Consider the following 19,499-nt stretch of genomic DNA (forward strand, 5'->3'; position numbering starts at 1 on the left):
GGACAGGACAGGACAGGACAGGACAGGTAAGAGCCAACCTACTCCACCACCACCACAGGACAGGACAGGACAGGACAGGACAGGACAGGACAGGACAGGACAGGTAAGAGCCAACCTACTCCACCACCACCACAGGACAGGACAGGACAGGACAGGTAAGAGCCAACCTACTCCACCACCACCACAGTCAGGACAGGACAGGTAAGAGCCAACCTACTCCACCACCACCACAGGACAGGACAGGACAGGAGGACAGGACAGGACAGGACAGGACAGGACAGGTAAGAGCCAACCTACTCCACCACCACCACAGGACAGGACAGGACAGGTAAGAGCCAACCTACTCCACCACCACCACAGGACAGGACAGGACAGGACAGGTAAGAGCCAACCTACTCCACCACCACCACAGGTCAGGACAGGACAGGTAAGAGCCAACCTACTCCACCACCACCACAGGTCAGGACAGGACAGGTAAGAGCCAACCTACTCCACCACCACCACAGGACAGGACAGGACAGGTAAGAGCCAACCTACTCCACCACCACCACAGACAGGACAGGACAGGACAGGTAAGAGCCAACCTACTCCACCACCACCACAGGACAGGACAGGACAGGTAAGAGCCAACCTACTCCACCACCACCACGACAGGAGACAGGACAGGACAGGACAGGTAAGAGCCAACCTACTCCACCACCACCACAGGACAGGACAGGACAGGACAGGACAGGACAGGACAGGACAGGACAGGACAGGACAGGTAAGAGCCAACCTACTCCACCACCACCACAGGACAGGACAGGACAGGACAGGACAGGACAGGTAAGAGCCAACCTACTCCCCCACCACCACAGGACAGGACAGGACAGGTAAGAGCCAACCTACTCCCCCACCACCACAGGACAGGACAGGACAGGTAAGAGCCAACCTACTCCCCCACCACCACAGTCAGGACAGGACAGGTAAGAGCCAACCTACTCCCCCACCACCACAGTCAGGACAGGACAGGTAAGAGCCAACCTACTCCACCACCACCACAGGACAGGACAGGACAGGTAAGAGCCAACCTACTCCCCCACCACCACAGTCAGGACAGGACAGGTAAGAGCCAACCTACTCCCCCACCACCACAGTCAGGACAGGACAGGTAAGAGCCAACCTACTCCACCACCACCACAGGACAGGACAGGACAGGACAGGACAGGACAGGTAAGAGCCAACCTACTCCACCACCACCACAGGACAGGACAGGACAGGACAGGACAGGTAAGAGCCAACCTACTCCCCCACCACCACAGGACAGGACAGGACAGGTAAGAGCCAACCTACTCCCCCCACCACCACAGTCAGGACAGGACAGGTAAGAGCCAACCTACTCCCCCACCACCACAGTCAGGACAGGACAGGTAAGAGCCAACCTACTCCACCACCACCACAGGACAGGACAGGACAGGTAAGAGCCAACCTACTCCCCCACCACCACAGTCAGGACAGGACAGGTAAGAGCCAACCTACTCCCCCACCACCACAGTCAGGACAGGACAGGTAAGAGCCAACCTACTCCACCACCACCACAGGACAGGACAGGACAGGACAGGACAGGACAGGTAAGAGCCAACCTACTCCACCACCACCCAGGACAGGACAGGACAGGACAGGACAGGTAAGAGCCAACCTACTCCACCACCACCACAGGACAGGACAGGACAGGTAAGAGCCAACCTACTCCACCACCACCACAGGACAGGACAGGACAGGACAGGACAGGACAGGTAAGAGCCAACCTACTCCACCACCACCACAGGACAGGACAGGACAGGACAGGACAGGACAGGACAGGTAAGAGCCAACCTACTCCACCACCACCACAGGACAGGACAGGACAGGACAGGACAGGACAGGACAGGTAAGAGCCAACCTACTCCACCACCACCACAGGACAGGACAGGACAGGTAAGAGCCAACCTACTCCACCACCACCACAGGACAGGACAGGACAGGACAGGTAAGAGCCAACCTACTCCACCACCACCACAGGACAGGACAGGACAGGCACTCCACCACCACCACAGGACAGGACAGGACAGGACAGGTAAGAGCCAACCTACTCCACCACCACCACAGGACAGGACAGGACAGGACAGGTAAGAGCCAACCTACTCCACCACCACCCAGACGGACAGGACAGGACAGGACAGGTAAGAGCCAACCTACTCCACCACCACCACAGGACAGGACAGGACAGGACAGGACAGGTAAGAGCCAACCTACTCCACCACCACCACAGGACAGGACAGGACAGGACAGGACAGGTAAGAGCCAACCTACTCCACCACCACCACAGGACAGGACAGGACAGGACAGGTAAGAGCCAACCTACTCCACCACCACCACAGGACAGGACAGGACAGGTAAGAGCCAACCTACTCCACCACCACCACAGGACAGGACAGGACAGGACAGGTAAGAGCCAACCTACTCCACCACCACCACAGGACAGGACAGGACAGGACAGGACAGGACAGGTAAGAGCCAACCTACTCCACCACCACCACAGGACAGGACAGGACAGGACAGGTAAGAGCCAACCTACTCCACCACCACCACAGGACAGGACAGGACAGGTAAGAGCCAACCTACTCCACCACCACCACAGGACAGGACAGGACAGGACAGGTAAGAGCCAACCTACTCCACCACCACCACAGGACAGGACAGGACAGGTAAGAGCCAACCTACTCCACCACCACCACAGGACAGGACAGGACAGGACAGGACAGGACAGGACAGGTAAGAGCCAACCTACTCCACCACCACAGGACAGGACAGGACAGGACAGGACAGGACAGGACAGGACAGGACAGGACAGGTAAGAGCCAACCTACTCCACCACCACCACAGGACAGGACAGGACAGGACAGGACAGGACAGGACAGGACAGGACAGGACAGGTAAGAGCCAACCTACTCCAGTCGTCAGCCTGTTTACCAGTGAGGCTCCCAGGGAGAGAGAGATGTGTGAGGCTGCTGGGCTGCACACCTCCAAAACCCCAGGGACCACCAGAGGGTGCTGTGGTCTGTAGAGGGGGCAGAAGCTGCATGGAGGAGGAGAGGCCAGGCTGGGGCTGCACACCTCCAAAACCCCAGGGACCACCAGAGGGTGCTGTGGTCTGTAGAGGGGGCAGAAGCTGCATGGAGGAGGAGAGGCCAGGCTGGGGCTGGTCACAGGCCAGGAGGAAGAGCTCGTCATCGGTGCTGGCTGTACTGAACTGCCCACTGAGATCACACAGGGCTGAGGAACAGGAGGAGGGTTAGAGAGGACAGGGTTGGAGAACAGGAGGATGGTTAGAGAGGACAGGGTTGGAGAACAGGAGGATGGTTAGAGAGGACAGGGTTGGAGAACAGGAGGATGGTTAGAGACACAGGGTTGGAGAACAGGAGGATGGTTAGAGAGGACAGGGTTGGAGAACAGGGGGATGGTTAGAGAGGACAGGGTTGGAGAACAGAAGGATGGTTAGAGAGGACAGGGTTGGAGTACAGGAGGATGATTAGAGACACAGGGCTGAGGAACAGGAGGATGGTTAGAGAGGACAGGGTTGGAGAACAGGAGGATGGTTAGAGAGGACAGGGTTGGAGAACAAGAGGATGGTTAGAAACACAGGGTTGGAGAACAGGAGGATGGTTAGAGACACAGGGTTGGAGAACAGGGGGATGGTTTGAGAGGACAGGGGTAGAGAACAGGAGGATGGTTAGAGAGGACAGGGTTGGAGAACAGGAGGATGGTTAGAGAGGACAGGGTTGGAGAACAGGAGGATGGTTAGAGAGGACAGGGTTGGAGAACAGGAGGATGGTTAGAGACACAGGGTTGGAGAACAGGAGGATGGTTAGAGAGGACAGGGTTGGAGAACAGGAGGATGGTTAGAGAGGACAGGGTTGGAGAACAGGAGGATGGTTAGAAACACAGGGTTGGAGAACAGGAGGATGGTTAGAGACACAGGGTTGGAGAACAGGGGGATGGTTTGAGAGGACAGGGTTGGAGAACAGGAGGATGGTTAGAGAGGACACCGTTGGAGAACAGGAGGATGGTTAGAGAGGACAGGGTTGGAGAACAGGAGGATGTTAGAGAGGACAGGGTTGGAGAACAGGAGGATGGTTAGAGAGGACAGGGTTGGAGAACAGGAGGATGGTTAGAGAGGACAGGGCTGGGGTACAGGAGGATGGTTAGAGACACAGGGTTGGAGAACAGGAGGATGGTTAGAGAGGACAGGGTTGGAGAACAGGAGGATGGTTAGAGAGGACAGGGTTGGAGAACAGGAGGATGGTTAGAGAGGACAGGGTTGGAGAACAGGAGGATGGTTAGAAAGGATAGGGCTGGGGTACAGGAGGATGGTTAGAGACACAGGGTTGGAGAACAGGAGGATGGTTAGAAAGGACAGGGTTGGAGAACAGGAGGTTGGTTAGAGAGGACAGGGCTGGGGTACAGGAGGATGGTTAGAGAGGACAGGGCTGGGGTACAGGAGGATGGTTAGAGAGGACAGGGCTGGGGTACAGGAGGATGGTTAGAGAGGACAGGGCTGGGGTACAGGAGGATGGTTAGAGAGGACAGGGTTGGAGAACAGGAGGAGGGTTAGAGAGGACAGGGTTGGAGAACAGGATGTTGGTTAGAGAGGACAGGGCTGGGGTACAGGAGGATGGTTAGAGAGGACAGGGATGGGGTACAGGAGGATGGTTAGAGAGGACAGGGCTGGGGTACAGGAGGATGGTTAGAGAGGACAGGGCTGGGGTACAGGAGGATGGTTAGAGAGGACAGGGCTGGGGTACAGGAGGATGGTTAGAGAGGACAGGGTTGGAGAACAGGAGGATGGTTAGAGAGGACAGGGTTGGAGAACAGGAGGTTGGTTAGAGAGGACAGGGCTGGGGTACAGGAGGATGTTTAGAGAGGACATGGTATGAGAACAGGAGGATGGTTAGAGAGGACAGGGCTGGGCTACAGGAGGATGGTTAGAGAGGACAGGGTTGGAGAACAGGAGGTTGGTTAGAGAGGACATGGCTGGGGTACAGGAGGATGGTTAGAGAGGACAGGGCTGGGGTACAGGAGGATGGTTAGAGAGGACAGGGTTGGAGAACAGGAGGATGGTTAGAGAGGACAGGGCTGGGCTACAGGAGGTTGGTTAGAGAGGACAGGGCTGGGGTACAGGAGAATGGTTAGAGAGGACAGGGTTGGAGAACAGGAGGATGGTTAGAGAGGACAGGGCTGGGGTACAGGAGGATGGTTAGAGAGGACAGGGCTGGGGTACAGGAGGATGGTTAGAGAGGACAGGGTTGGAGAACAGGAGGATGGTTAGAGAGGACAGGGTTGGAGAACAGGAGGTTCGTTAAAGAGGACAGGGCTGGGGTACAGGAGGATGGTTAGAGAGGACAGGGCTGGGGTACAGGAGGTTGGTTAGAGAGGACAGGGCTGGGGTACAGGAGGATGGTTAGAGAGGACAGGGTTGGAGAACAGGAGGTTGGTTAAAGAGGACAGGGCTGGGGTACAGGAGGATGGTTAGAGAGGACAGGGCTGGGGTACAGGAGGATGGTTAGAGAGGACAGGGTTGGAGAACAGGAGGATGGTTAGAGAGGACAGGGCTGGGGTACAGGAGGATGGTTAGAGAGGACAGGGCTGGGGTACAGGAGGATGGTTAGAGAGGACAGGGTTGGAGAACAGGAGGATGGTTAGAGAGGACAGGGCTGGGGTACAGGAGGATGGTTAGAGAGGACAGGGCTGGGGTACAGGAGAATGGTTAGAGAGGACAGGGTTGGAGAACAGGAGGATGGTTAGAGAGGACAGGGCTGGGGTACAGGAGGATGGTTAGCGAGGACAGGGTTGGAGAACAGGAGGATGGTTAGAGAGGACAGGGTTGGAGAACAGGAGGTTGGTTAGAGAGGACAGGGCTGGGGTACAGGAGGATGGTTAGAGAGGACAGGGCTGGGGTACAGGAGGATGGTTAGAGAGGACAGGGCTGGGGTACAGGAGGATGGTTAGAGAGGACAGGGCTGGGGTACAGGAGGATGGTTAGAGAGGACAGGGCTGGGGTACAGGAGGATGGTTAGAGAGGACAGGGTTGGAGAACAGGAGGATGGTTAGAGAGGACAGGGCTGGGGTACAGGAGGATGGTTAGAGAGGACAGGGTTGGAGAACAGGAGGATGGTTAGAGAGGACAGGGCTGGGGTACAGGAGGATGGTTAGAGAGGACAGGGGTACAGGAGGATGGTTAGACAGGACAGGGATGGGGTACAGGAGGATGGTTAGAGAGGACAGGGCTGGGGTACAGGAGGATGGTTAGAGAGGACAGGGTTGGGGTACAGGAGGATGGTTAGAGACGACAGGGCTGGGGTACAGGAGGTTGGTTAGAGAGGACAGGGCTGGGGTACAGGAGGATGGTTAGAGAGGACAGGGCTGGGGTACAGGAGGTTGGTTAGAGAGGACAGGGCTGGGGTACAGGAGGATGGTTAGAGAGGACAGGGTTGGAGAACAGGAGGATGGTTAGAGAGGACAGGGTTGGAGAACATGAGGATGGTTAGAAAGGACAGGGCTGGGGTACAGGAGGATGGTTAGAGAGGACAGGGTTGGGGTACAGGAGGATGGTTAGAGAGGACAGGGTTGGAGAACAGGAGGATGGTTAGAGAGGACAGGGCTGGGGTACAGGAGGATGGTTAGAAAGGACAGGGCTGGGGTACAGGAGGATGGTTAGAGAGGACAGGGTTGGAGAACAGGAGGTTGGTTAGAGAGGACAGGGCTGGGCTACAGGAGGTTGGTTAGAGAGGACAGGGCTGGGGTACAGGAGGATGGTTAGAGAGGACAGGGCTGGAGAACAGGAGGATGGTTAGAGAGGACAGGGTTGGGGAACAGGAGGATGGTTAGAGAGGACAGGGCTGGGGTACAGGAGGATGGTTAGAGAGGACAGGGCTGGGGTACAGGAGAATGGTTAGAGAGGACAGGGTTGGAGAACAGGAGGATGGTTAGAGAGGACAGGGCTGGGGTACAGGAGGATGGTTAGAGAGGACAGGGTTGGAGAACAGGAGGATGGTTAGAGAGGACAGGGTTGGAGAACAGGAGGTTGGTTAGAGAGGACAGGGCTGGGGTACAGGAGGATGGTTAGAGAGGACAGGGCTGGGGTACAGGAGGATGGTTAGAGAGGACAGGGCTGGGGTACAGGAGGATGGTTAGAGAGGACAGGGCTGGGGTACAGGAGGATGGTTAGAGAGGACAGGGCTGGGGTACAGGAGGATGGTTAGAGAGGACAGGGTTGGAGAACAGGAGGATGGTTAGAGAGGACAGGGCTGGGGTACAGGAGGATGGTTAGAGAGGACAGGGATGGGGTACAGGAGAATGGTTAGAGAGGACAGGGCTGGAGAACAGGAGGATGGTTAGAGAGGACAGGGCTGGGGTACAGGAGGATTGTTAGAGAGGACAGGGCTGGGCTACAGGAGGATGGTTAGAGAGGACAGGGTTGGAGAACAGGAGGTTGGTTAGAGAGGACAGGGCTGGGGTACAGGAGGATGTTTAGAGAGGACAGGGCTGGGGTACAGGAGGATGGTTAGAGAGGACAGGGCTGGGGTACAGGAGGATGGTTAGAGAGGACAGGGTTGGAGAACAGGAGGATGGTTAGAGAGGACATGGCTGGGGTACAGGAGGTTGGTTAGAGAGGACAGGGTTGGGGTACAGGAGGATGGTTAGAGAGGACAGGGCTGGGGTACAGGAGGATGGTTAGAGAGGACAGGGCTGGGGTACAGGAGGATGGTTAGAGAGGACAGGGCTGGGGTACAGGAGGATGGTTAGAGAGGACAGGGTTGGAGAACAGGAGGATGGTTAGAGAGGACAGGGTTGGAGAACAGGAGGTTGGTTAGAGAGGACAGGGCTGGGGTACAGGAGGATGGTTAGAGAGGACAGGGATGGGGTACAGGAGGATGGTTAGAGAGGACAGGGATGGGGTACAGGAGGTTGGTTAGAGAGGACAGAGCTGGGGTACAGGAGGATGGTTAGAGAGGACAGGGCTGCAGAACAGGAGGATGGTTAGAGAGGACAGGGCTGGGGTACAGGAGGATGGTTAGAGAGGACAGGGTTGGAGAACAGGAGGTTGGTTAGAGAGGACAGGGCTGGGGTACAGGAGGATGGTTAGAGAGGACAGGGCTGGGGTACAGGAGGATGGTTAGAGAGGACAGGGCTGGGGTACAGGAGGATGGTTAGAGAGGACAGGGCTGGGGTACAGGAGGATGGTTAGAGAGGACAGGGCTGGGGTACAGGAGGATGGTTAGAGAGGACAGGGCTGGAGTACAGGAGGATGGTTAGAGAGGACAGGGCTGGGGTACAGGAGGATGGTTAGAGAGGACAGGGCTGGGGTACAGGAGGATGGTTAGAGAGGACAGGGCTGGGGAACAGGAGGATGGTTAGAGAGGACAGGATTGGAGAACAGGAGGATGGTTAGAGAGGACAGGGTTGGAGAACAGGAGGATGGTTAGAGAGGACAGGATTGGAGAACAGGAGGATGGTTAGAGAGGACAGGGTTGGAGAACAGGAGGATGGTTAGAGAGGACAGGGCTGGGCTACAGGAGGTTGGTTAGAGAGGACAGGGCTGGGGTACAGGAGAATGGTTAGAGAGGACAGGGTTGGAGAACAGGAGGATGGTTAGAGAGGACAGGGCTGGGGTACAGGAGGATGGTTAGAGAGGACAGGGCTGGGGTCCAGGAGGATGGTTAGAGAGGACAGGGCTGGGGTACAGGAGGATGGTTAGAGAGGACAGGGCTGGGCTACAGGAGGATGGTTAGAGAGGACAGGGTTGGAGAACAGGAGGATGGTTAGAGAGGACAGGGCTGGAGAACAGGAGGATGGTTAGAGAGGACAGGGCTGGGCTACAGGAGGATGGTTAGAGAGGACAGGGCTGGGGTACAGGAGGATGGTTAGAGAGGACAGGGTTGGAGAACAGCAGGATGGTTAGAGAGGACAGGGTTGGGGTACAGGAGGATGGTTAGAGAGGACAGGGCTGGGGTACAGGAGGTTAGAGACTAAAGCGTGAAACCAGAAGCAGGTGGGCGGAGTTAGCAGAGCATCAGAGCGGTGAAACCAATAGACAGCGAGAACATCATCGTGATTCTAGCTTGGTTGGGGTGTACTCAGTAGCTAGCAAAATGTTATAGGTCTCTGGCACTTTAAATGAATGAATCCCCGTCAGTTATCTTTAGTATCTACATAGCTAACACCATCAGTAGCAAAGTAGTGTTTCTAGCAACTTTGGGAAGATTAAAGAAATGCAATTTTGTGCCCCCAGCCAATTTTCAGTAGCTGGGAGCTTGCAGTGTCTGATACTTGTGAGATGTTGTGGTGGAACACGTGAACATTGCATGTACTGTCAGAACAGTTTGGTGAGCTCCTGATAGGTGGGCTGGTAGCTACTGTTAGATGGGGATGGACCCGTTGGAGACCCCTGATGTCTGGTAAAGCCTCAACCCTTAGCTACCTGTTGGAGACCCCTGATGTCTGGTAAAGCCTCAACCCTTAGCTACCTGTTGGAGACCCCTGATGTCTGGTAAAGCCTCAACCCTTAGCTACCTGTTGGAGACCCCTGATGTCTGGTAAAGCCTCAACCCTTAGCTACCTGTTGGAGACCCCTGATGTCTGGTAAAGCCTCAACCCTTAGCTACCTGTTGGAGACCCCTGATGTCTGGTAAAGCCTCAACCCTTAGCTACCTGTTGGAGACCCCTGATGTATGGTAAAGCCTCAACCCTTAGCTACCTGTTGGAGACCCCTGATGTCTGGTAAAGCCTCAACCCTTAGCTACCTGTTGGAGACCCCTGATGTCTGGTAAAGCCTCAACTCTTAGCTATCTTTTCCAATTCAGATTAGCTAAATAAAAGTGAATAAGGACAACATTTGTATTATTTTGTGTGACTACAGCGCCAGGGATAAAACGCAACAATAGAGACATGTTCTAACTGAGCAGAGCTTTTACTACCCACCAGCCCCGGCTTTCGGTTGGGTCATTATCATTCAAAACAATGCATTGTAAAATAAATCCCACGCATCCCTTTGGTGAGTTGAGGCCATAACGTTCACTGAACACACACACAGCTTGCTTCTGCACAGAACAATGCCATAAAGCATCACTACACACACACGTACCAGAGTCCAGACGGGCACACAGAGAGCTGTCACTGATGTGGCTCTGTCCATCAGCAGAATGGGAGGGGCCTGTAAAGGAAACCACATCAAGTACATCATGTAATTCCATTCCACTGAACATGTTATAGCATATCTAGTCCAGTAGGGGTCAGTATATAATGTAATGTTATAGCATATCTAGCCCAGTAGGGGTCAGTATATAATGTAATGTTATAGCATATCTAGCCCAGTAGGGGTCAGTATATAATGTAATGTTATAGCATATCTAGTCCAGTAGGGGTCAGTATATAATGTAATGTTATAGCATATCTAGTCCAGTAGGGGTCAGTATATAATGTAATGTTATAGCATATCTAGCCCAGTAGGGGTCAGTATATAATGTAATGCTATAGCATATCTAGTCCAGTAGGGGTCAGTATATAATGTAATGTTATAGCATATCTAGCCCAGTAGGGGTCAGTATATAATGTAATGTTATAGCATATCTAGCCCAGTAGGGGTCAGTATATAATGTAATGCTATAGCATATCTAGCCCAGTAGGGGTCAGTATATAATGTTATAGCATATCTAGTCCAGTAGGGGTCAGTATATAATGTTATAGCATATCTAGTCCAGTAGGGGTCAGTATATAATGTTATAGCATATCTAGCCCAGTAGGGGTCAGTATATAATGTAATGTTATAGCATATCTAGCCCAGTAGGGGTCAGTATATAATGTTATAGCATATCTAGTCCAGTAGGGGTCAGTATATAATGTTATAGCATATCTAGCCCAGTAGGGGTCAGTATATAATGTAATGTTATAGCATATCTAGCCCAGTAGGGGTCAGTATATAATGTAATGTTATAGCATATCTAGCCCAGTAGGGGTCAGTATATAATGTAATGTTATAGCATATCTAGCCCAGTAGGGGTCAGTATATAATGTAATGTTATAGCATATCTAGCCCAGTAGGGGTCAGTATATAATGTAATGTTATAGCATATCTAGCCCAGTAGGGGTCAGTATATAATGTAATGTTATAGCATATCTAGTCCAGTAGGGGTCAGTATATAATGTAATGTAATAGCATATCTAGCCCAGTAGGGGTCAGTATATAATGTAATGTTATAGCATATCTAGTCCAGTAGGGGTCAGTATATAATGTAATGTAATAGCATATCTAGTCCAGTAGGGGTCAGTACGTACCAGAGGCTGATTCTGATGGCTTCTCTTCATCCAGGGAGACCAGACTGAGAGGAGGAGAGGAGAGAAAGGATATTTTGGGTATTTTATTAGGATCACCATTAGCTGTTGCCAAGGCAGCAGCTGCTCTTCCTGGGGTTTATTAGGATCACCATTAGCTGTTGCCAAGGCAGCAGCTGCTCTTCCTGGGGTTTATTAGGATCACCATTAGCTGTTGCCAAGGCAGCAGCTGCTCTTCCTGGGGTTTATTATGGAACCCCATTAGTTCCTGCCAAAGCAGCAGCTGCTCTTCCTGGGGTTTATTAGGATCCCCATTAGCTGTTGCCAAGGCAGCAGCTGCTCTTCCTGGGGTTTATTAGGATCCCCATTAGCTGTTGCCAAGGCAGCAGCTGCTCTTCCTGGGGTTTATTAGGATCACCATTAGCTGTTGCCAAGGCAGCAGCTGCTCTTCCTGGGGTTTATTAGGATCCCCATTAGCTGTTGCCAAGGCAGCAGCTGCTCTTCCTGGGGTTTATTAGGATCACCATTAGCTGTTGCCAAGGCAGCAGCTACTCTTCCTGGGGTTTATTAGGATCACCATTAGCTGTTGCCAAGGCAGCAGCTGCTCTTCCTGGGGTTTATTAGGATCACCATTAGCTGTTGCCAAGGCAGCAGCTGCTCTTCCTGGGGTTTATTAGGATCACCATTAGCTGTTGCCAAGGCAGCAGCTGCTCTTCCTGGGGTTTATTAGGATCCCCATTAGCTGTTGCCAAGGCAGCAGCTGCTCTTCCTGGGGTTTATTATGGATCACCATTAGCTGTTGCCAAAGCAGCAGCTGCTCTTCCTGGGGTTTATTAGGATCACCATTAGCTGTTGCCAAGGCAGCAGCTGCTCTTCCTGGGGTTTATTATGATCACCATTAGCTGTTGCCAAGGCAGCAGCTGCTCTTCCTGGGGTTTATTAGGATCCCCATTAGCTGTTGCCAAGGCAGCAGCTACTCTTCCTGGGGTTTATTATGGATCCCCATTAGCTGTTGCCAAAGCAGCAGCTGCTCTTCCTGGGGTCCAAAACATGAAACATGACATAATACAGAACATTAATAGACAAGAACAGCTCAAGGACAGAACTACACTGAACAGAACTACACTGAACAGAACTACACTGAACAGAACTACACTGAACAAAAATATACTGAATAGAACTACACTGAACAGAACTACACTGAACAGAACTACACTGAACAGAAATATACTGAACAGAAATATACTGAATAGAACTACACTGAACAGAACTACACTGAACAGAACTACACTGAACAGAAATATACTGAACAAAAATATACTGAATAGAACTACACTGAACAGAACTACACTGAACAGAACTACACTGAACAGAAATATACTGAACAGAAATATACTGAATAGAACTACACTGAACAGAACTACACTGAACAGAACTACACTGAACAGAAATATACTGAACAGAAATATACTGAATAGAACTACACTGAACAGAACTACACTGAACAGAACTACACTGAACAGAACTACACTGAACAGAACTACACTGAACAGAAATATACTGAACAAAAATATACTGAATAGAACTACACTGAACAGAACTACACTGAACAGAACTACACTGAACAGAAATATACTGAACAAAAATATACTGAACAGAAATATACTGAACAGAAATATACTGAACAGAAATATAAAAACAACATGTAAAGTGTTGGTCCCATGTTTAAGGAGCTGAAATAAAAGATCCCGGCACATTTTCCATACAAACAAAAGCTTATTTCTCTCCAATTTTGTGCACAAATTTGTTTACATTCCTGTTAGTGAGCATGTATTATTTGCCAAGATAATCCATCCACCTGACAGGTGTAGCATTTCAAGAAGCTGATTAAACAGCATTATCATTACACAGGTGCACCTTGTGCTGGGGACAATAAAAGGCCACTCTAAAATGTACAGTTTTGTCACACAACACAACGCCACAGATTTTTTTAGGGAGCGTGCAATTGGCATGCTGACTACAGCAATGTCCACCAGAACTATTGCTAGAGAATTGAATATTTATTTCTGTACCATAAACGTTTCTCAACGTCGTTATAGAGAACTTGGAAGTACATCTAACCGGCCTCACACATCCGACTTCTTCACCTGTGGGATTGTCTGAGACCAGCCACCCGGACAGCTGATGAAACTGTGGGTTTGCACAACCGAAGAATTTCAGCACAAACTGTCAGAAACCATCTCAGGGAATCTCCTCTGCGTGCTCACCAGGGTCTTGACCTGACTGCAGTTCGGTCTCGTAACCGACTTCAGTGGGCAAATGCTCACCTTCGATGGCCAATGGCACGCTGGAGAAGTGTGCTCTTCACGGATGAATCCCGGTTTCAACTGTAGCAGACAGAGTATGGCGTTGTGTGGGCAAGCGATTTGCTGATGTCACCGTTGTGAACGGAGAGCCCCATGGTGGTGGTGGGGTTATGGTACGTTGTGAACGGAGAGCCCCATGGTGGTGGTGGGGTTATGGTACGTTGTGAACGGAGAGCCCCATGGTGGTGGTGGGGTTATGGTACTGGCAGCGTTGTGAACGGAGAGCCCCATGGTGGTGGTGGGGTTATGGTACGTTGTGAATGGAGAGCCCCATGGTGGTGGTGGGGTTATGGTACGTTGTGAACGGAGAGCCCCATGGTGGTGGTGGGGTTATGGTACTGGCAGCGTTGTGAACGGAGAGCCCCATGGTGGTGGTGGGGTTATGGTACGTTGTGAACGGAGAGCCCCATGGTGGTGGTGGGGTTATGGTACGTTGTGAACAGAGAGCCCCATGGTGGTGGTGGGCTTATGGTACTGGCAGGCTTGTGAACGGAGAGCCCCATGGTGGTGGTGGGGTTATGGTACGTTGTGAACGGAGAGCCCCATGGTGGTGGTGGGCTTATGGTACTGGCAGGCTTGTGAACGGAGAGCCCCATGGTGGTGGTGGGGTTATGGTACGTTGTGAACGGAGAGCCCTATGGTGGTGGTGGGGTTATGGTACGTTGTGAATGGAGAGCCCCATGGTGGTGGTAGGGTTATGGTACTGGCAACGTTGTGAACGGAGAGCCCCATGGTGGTGGTGAGGTTATGGTACTGGCAGCGTTGTGAACAGAGAGCCCCATGGTGGTGGTGGGGTTATGGTACTGGCAGGCTTGTGAACGGAGAGCCCCATGGTGGTGGTGGGGTTATGGTACGTTGTGAACAGAGAGCCCCATGGTGGTGGTGGGGTTATGGTACTGGCAGCGTTGTGAACGGAGAGCCCCATGGTGGTGGTGGGGTTATGGTACGTTGTGAACGGAGAGCCCCATGGTGGTGGTGGGGTTATGGTACGTTGTGAACGGAGAGCCCCATGGTGGTGGTGGGGTATGGTACTGGCAGGCATAAACTACGGACAACGAACACAATTGCATTTTATCAGTGGCAATTTGAATGCACAGAGATACCGTGATGAGATCCTGAGGCCCATTGTAGTGCCATTCATCTGCCGCCATCACCTCAGGTTTCAGCATGATAATGCATAGACCCATGTCGCAAGGATTTGTACACAATTCCTGGAAGCTGAAAATGTCCCAGTTGTTCCATGGCCTGCATAATTACCAGACATGTCACCCATTGAGCATGTTTGGGATGCTCCAGATCGACATGTACGACAGCGTGTTCCAGTTCCCGCCAATATTCAGCAACTTTGCATAGTCATTGAAGAGGAGTGGGACAACATTCCACAGGCCACAATCAACAGCCTGATCAACTCTATGCAAAGGCGATGTCGCGCTGCATGAGGCAAATGGTGGTCACACAAGATACTGACTGGTTTTCTGATCCACTCCCCTAACATTTTTTAAAGACATCTGTGACCAACAGATGCATATCTGTATTCCCAGTCATGTGAAATCCATAAATTAGGGCCTAATGAATTTATTTCAATTTACTGATTTCCTTATATGAACTGTAACTCAGTAAAATCTTTGAAATTGTTGCATGTTGCATTTATATTTTTTGTACAGCGTACATAAATGTAGAAACAGCACGCATAGCCTACATATCAATACATACATAAAATATCTAGGTCAAATAGGGGAGAGATGTTGTGCCTTGAGATGTTGCTTATCTGTTTTTTGAAACCAGGTTTGCTGTTCATTTGAGCAATATGAGATGGAAGGAAGTTCTACGCAATAATGGCTCAATATAATACTGTATGCTTTCTTGAATTTGTTCTGGATTTGGGGACTGTGAAAAGACCCCTGGTGGCATGTCTGGTGGGGTACGTGTGTGTGTCAGAGCTGTGTGTAAGTTGACTATGCAAACAATTTAGAATTTACAATTTTGTTTTGGAGGTGTTCAGAACAAGGTTAAGGGCAGAGAAAGCTTGTTGGACACTAAGAAAGCTTTGTTGTAGAGCGTTTAATACAAAATCTGGGGAGGGGCCAGCTGAGTATAAGACTGTTTCATCTGCATATAAATGGATGAGAGAGCTTCCTACTGCCTGAGCTGTGTTGTTGATGTAAATTGAGAAGAGCGTGGGGCCTAGGATGGAGCCTTGGGGTACTCCCTTGGTGACAGGCAGTGGCTGAGACACCAGACGTTCTGACTTTATACACTGCACTCTTTGAGAGAGGTAGTTAGCAAACCAGGCCAAAGACCCCTCAGAGACACCAATACTCCTTAGCCGGCCCAGAAGGATGGTTTTTGCGACTGCACTTGAAGAAACTTTCAAAGTTCTTGAAATTGTCTGTATTGACTGACCTTCATGTCTTCTGTATACCCCCCCTACCTTGTCACAACACAACTGATTGGCTCAAACGCATTAAGAAGGAAAGAAATTCCACAAATTAACTTTTAACAAGGCATACCTGTTAATTGAAATGCATTCCAGGTGACTACCTCATGAAGCTGGTTGAGAGAATGCCAAGAGTGTGCAAAGCTGTCATCAAGGCAAAGGGTGGCTATTACTACATGATTCCATATGTGGTATTTCATAGTTTTGATGTCGTCACTATTGTTCTACAATGTAGAAATTAGTAAAAAATTAAGAAAAACCCTTGAATGAGTAGGTGTGTCCAAACTTTTGACTGGTACTGTATGTATATGTAGCAGAGAAGCTGTAAAAAATAAATAAAATAAAAGATATGTGTCCTCCGAGAGGGGGGGTGGTGGATGTGTTAAAAAATTTATATATATATATATAAAACAATTTACAAAAATAAATAAAAATAAAAAACAGTGAAAGTAATGTTGGAGAATGTCTGGGACAAACAACAGAGAAGTGAAATAGAGGCAATAGAAACCCCACACGTGATGAAGGTTCCTGGTGAGGAGATTCAACATGACACAGATTCAACACCCCTCACAGTTCTGGGTGACTTTAACCTCCCTACGTCTGCCTTTGACTCATGTCTCTCTGCCTCCTTCTTTCCACTCCTTTCCTCTTTTGACCTCACCCTCTCACCGTCCCCCCCTACTCACAAGGCAGGCAATACGCTTGACCTCATCTTTACTAGATGCTGTTCTTCTACTAATCTCACTGCAACTCCCTTCCAAGTCTCCAACCACTACTTTGTATCATCTCTTCCCTCTGCTAAATCCTTCTCCCTCCGATCTCCTGATTCTGCCTCCTCAACCCTCCTCTCCTCCCTTTCTGCATCTTTTGACTCTCTATGTCCCCTATCCTCCCGGCCGGCTCGGTCCTGCCCTCCTGCTCCGTGGCTTGACAACTCATTGCGAGCTCACAGAACAGGGTTCCGGGCAGCCGAGCGGAAATGGAGGAAAACTAGACTCCCTGCAGACCTGGCATCTTTTCACTCCCTCCTCTCTACATTCTCTTCCTCTGTTTCTGCTGCTAAAGCCACTTTCTACCACTCTAAATTCCAAGCATCTGCCTCTAACCGTAGGAAGCTCTTTGCCACCTTCTCCTCCCTGCTGAATCCTCCTCCTCCTCCCTCCTCCCTCTCTGTGGATGACTTCGTCAACCATTTTGAAAAGAAGGTTGACGACATCCGATCCTCATTTGTTAAGTCAAATGACACCGCTGGTCCTGCTCACACTGCCCTACCCTATGCTTTGACTTCTTTCTCCGCTCTCTCTCCAGATGAAATCTTTTGACTTGTGAAGGCCGGCCGCCAAACAACCTGCCCGCTTGACCCCATCCCCTCCTCTCTTCTCCAGACCATTTCCGGTGACCTTCTCCCTTACCTCACCTCGCTCATCAACTCATCCTTGACCGCTGGCCATGTCCCTTCCATCTTCAAGAGAGCGAGAGTTGCACCCCTTCTCAAAAAACCTACACTCGATCCCTCTGATGTCAACAACTACAGACCAGTATCCCTTCTTTCTTTTCTCTCCAAAACTCTTGAGCGTGCCGTCTCTAGCCAACTCTCCTGCTATCTCTCTCAGAATGACCTTCTTGATCCAAACCAGTCAGGTTTCAAGACTGGTCATTCAACTGAGACTGCTCTTCTCTGTGTCACGGAGGCTCTCCGCACTGCTAAAGCTAACTCTCTCTCCTCTGCTCTTGTCCTTCTAGACCTATCCGCTGCCTTTGATACTGTGAACAATCAGATCCTCCTCTCCACCCTCTCCGAGTTGGGCATCTCCGGCGCTGCTCACTCTTGGATTGCATCCTACCTGACAGGTCGCTCCTACCAGGTGGCGTGGAAGCTGAAAATGTCCCAGTTGTTCCATGGCCTGCATAATTACCAGACATGTCACCCATTGAGCATGTGAATCTGTCTCCGCACCACGTGCTCTCACCACTGGTGTCCCCCAGGGCTCAGTTCTAGGCCCTCTCCTATTCTCTCTATACACCAAGTCACTTGGCTCTGTCATATCCTCACATGGTCTCTCCTATCATTGCTAAGCAGACGACACACAATTAATTTTCTCCTTTCTCCCTTCTGATAACCAGGTGGCAAATCGCATCTCTGCATGTCTGGCAGACATATCAGTGTGGATGTCGGATCACCACCTCAAGCTGAACCTCGGCAAGACGGAGCTGCTCTTCCTCCCGGGGAAGGACTGCCCGCTCCATGAACTCGCCATCACGGTTGACAACTCCATTGTGTCCTCCTCCCAGAGTGCAAAGAACCTTGGCGTGACCCTGGACAACACCCTGTCGTTCTCCGCTAACATCAAAGCGGTGACCCAATCCTGCAGGTTCATGCTCTACAACATTCGCAGAGTACGACCCTACCTTACACAGAAAGCGGCACAGGTCCTAATCCAGGCACTTGTCATCTCCCGTCTGGATTACTGCAACTCGCTGTTGGCTGGGCTCCCTGCCTGTGCCATTAAACCCCTACAACTTATCCAGAACGCTGCAGCCCGTCTGGTGTTCAACCTTCCCAAGTTCTCTCATGTAACCCTGCTCCTCCGCACACTCCACTGGCTTCCAGTTGAGGCTCGCATCTACTACAAGACCATGGTGCTTGCCTACGGAGCTGTGAGGGGAACGGCACCTCCTTACCTTCAGGCTCTGATCAGACCCTACACCTCTGGCCTGCTAGCTCCCCTACCTCTACGGAAGCACAGTTCCCGCTCAGCCCAGTCAAAGCTATTCGCTGCTCTGGCACCCCAATGGTGGAACAAGCTCCCCCACGACGCCAGGACAGCGGAGTCACTGACCACCTTCCGGAGACACTTGAAACCCTACCTCTTTAAGGAATACCTGGAATAGTATAAAAGTAATCCTTCTTCCCCCATCCCCCATAAAACAAAAGTGGTTGGCGGCAGGTAGCTTAGTGGTTAAGAGCCTTGTGCCAGTAACCGAAAGGTCGCTGGTTCTAATCCCCGAGCCAACTACAGTGAGGGAAAAAAGTATTTGATCCCCTGCTGATTTTGTACGTTTGCCCACTGACAAAGAAATGATCAGTCTATAATCTTAATGGTAGGTTTATTTGAACAGTGAGAGACAGAATAACAACAACAAAATCCAGAAAAACGCATGTCAAAAACGTTATAAATTGATTTGCATTTTAATGAGGGAAATAAGTATTTGACCCCCTCTCAATCAGAAAGATTTCTGGCTCCCAGGTGTCTTTTATACAGGTAACGAGCTGAGATTAGGAGCACACTCTTAAAGGGAGTGCTCCTAATCTCAGTTTGATACCTGTATAAAAGACACCTGTCCAC

At 51.0% G+C, this 19,499-nt stretch overlaps 1 protein-coding gene across 1 annotated transcript in view; it reads right to left on the reverse strand.

The window, feature by feature from the left end:
• The window catches only part of LOC121561549 (islet cell autoantigen 1), a gene marked incomplete at its 5' end in the record, with an annotated part of 69,460 nt that overhangs the window by 6,914 nt on the left and 43,047 nt on the right, over window positions 1-19,499 (reverse strand). The window contains 3 exons of the mRNA XM_041874090.2: window positions 2,915-3,294; window positions 10,163-10,231; window positions 11,353-11,396. Coding sequence (XP_041730024.2) covers window positions 2,915-3,294; window positions 10,163-10,231; window positions 11,353-11,396 — 493 coding nt within the window. The remainder of the gene's footprint in view (window positions 1-2,914; window positions 3,295-10,162; window positions 10,232-11,352; window positions 11,397-19,499) is intronic.

Source organism: Coregonus clupeaformis, unplaced genomic scaffold (assembly GCF_020615455.1).
Source record: "Coregonus clupeaformis isolate EN_2021a unplaced genomic scaffold, ASM2061545v1 scaf0675, whole genome shotgun sequence".
Classification (NCBI taxonomy): Eukaryota; Metazoa; Chordata; class Actinopteri; order Salmoniformes; family Salmonidae; genus Coregonus; species Coregonus clupeaformis.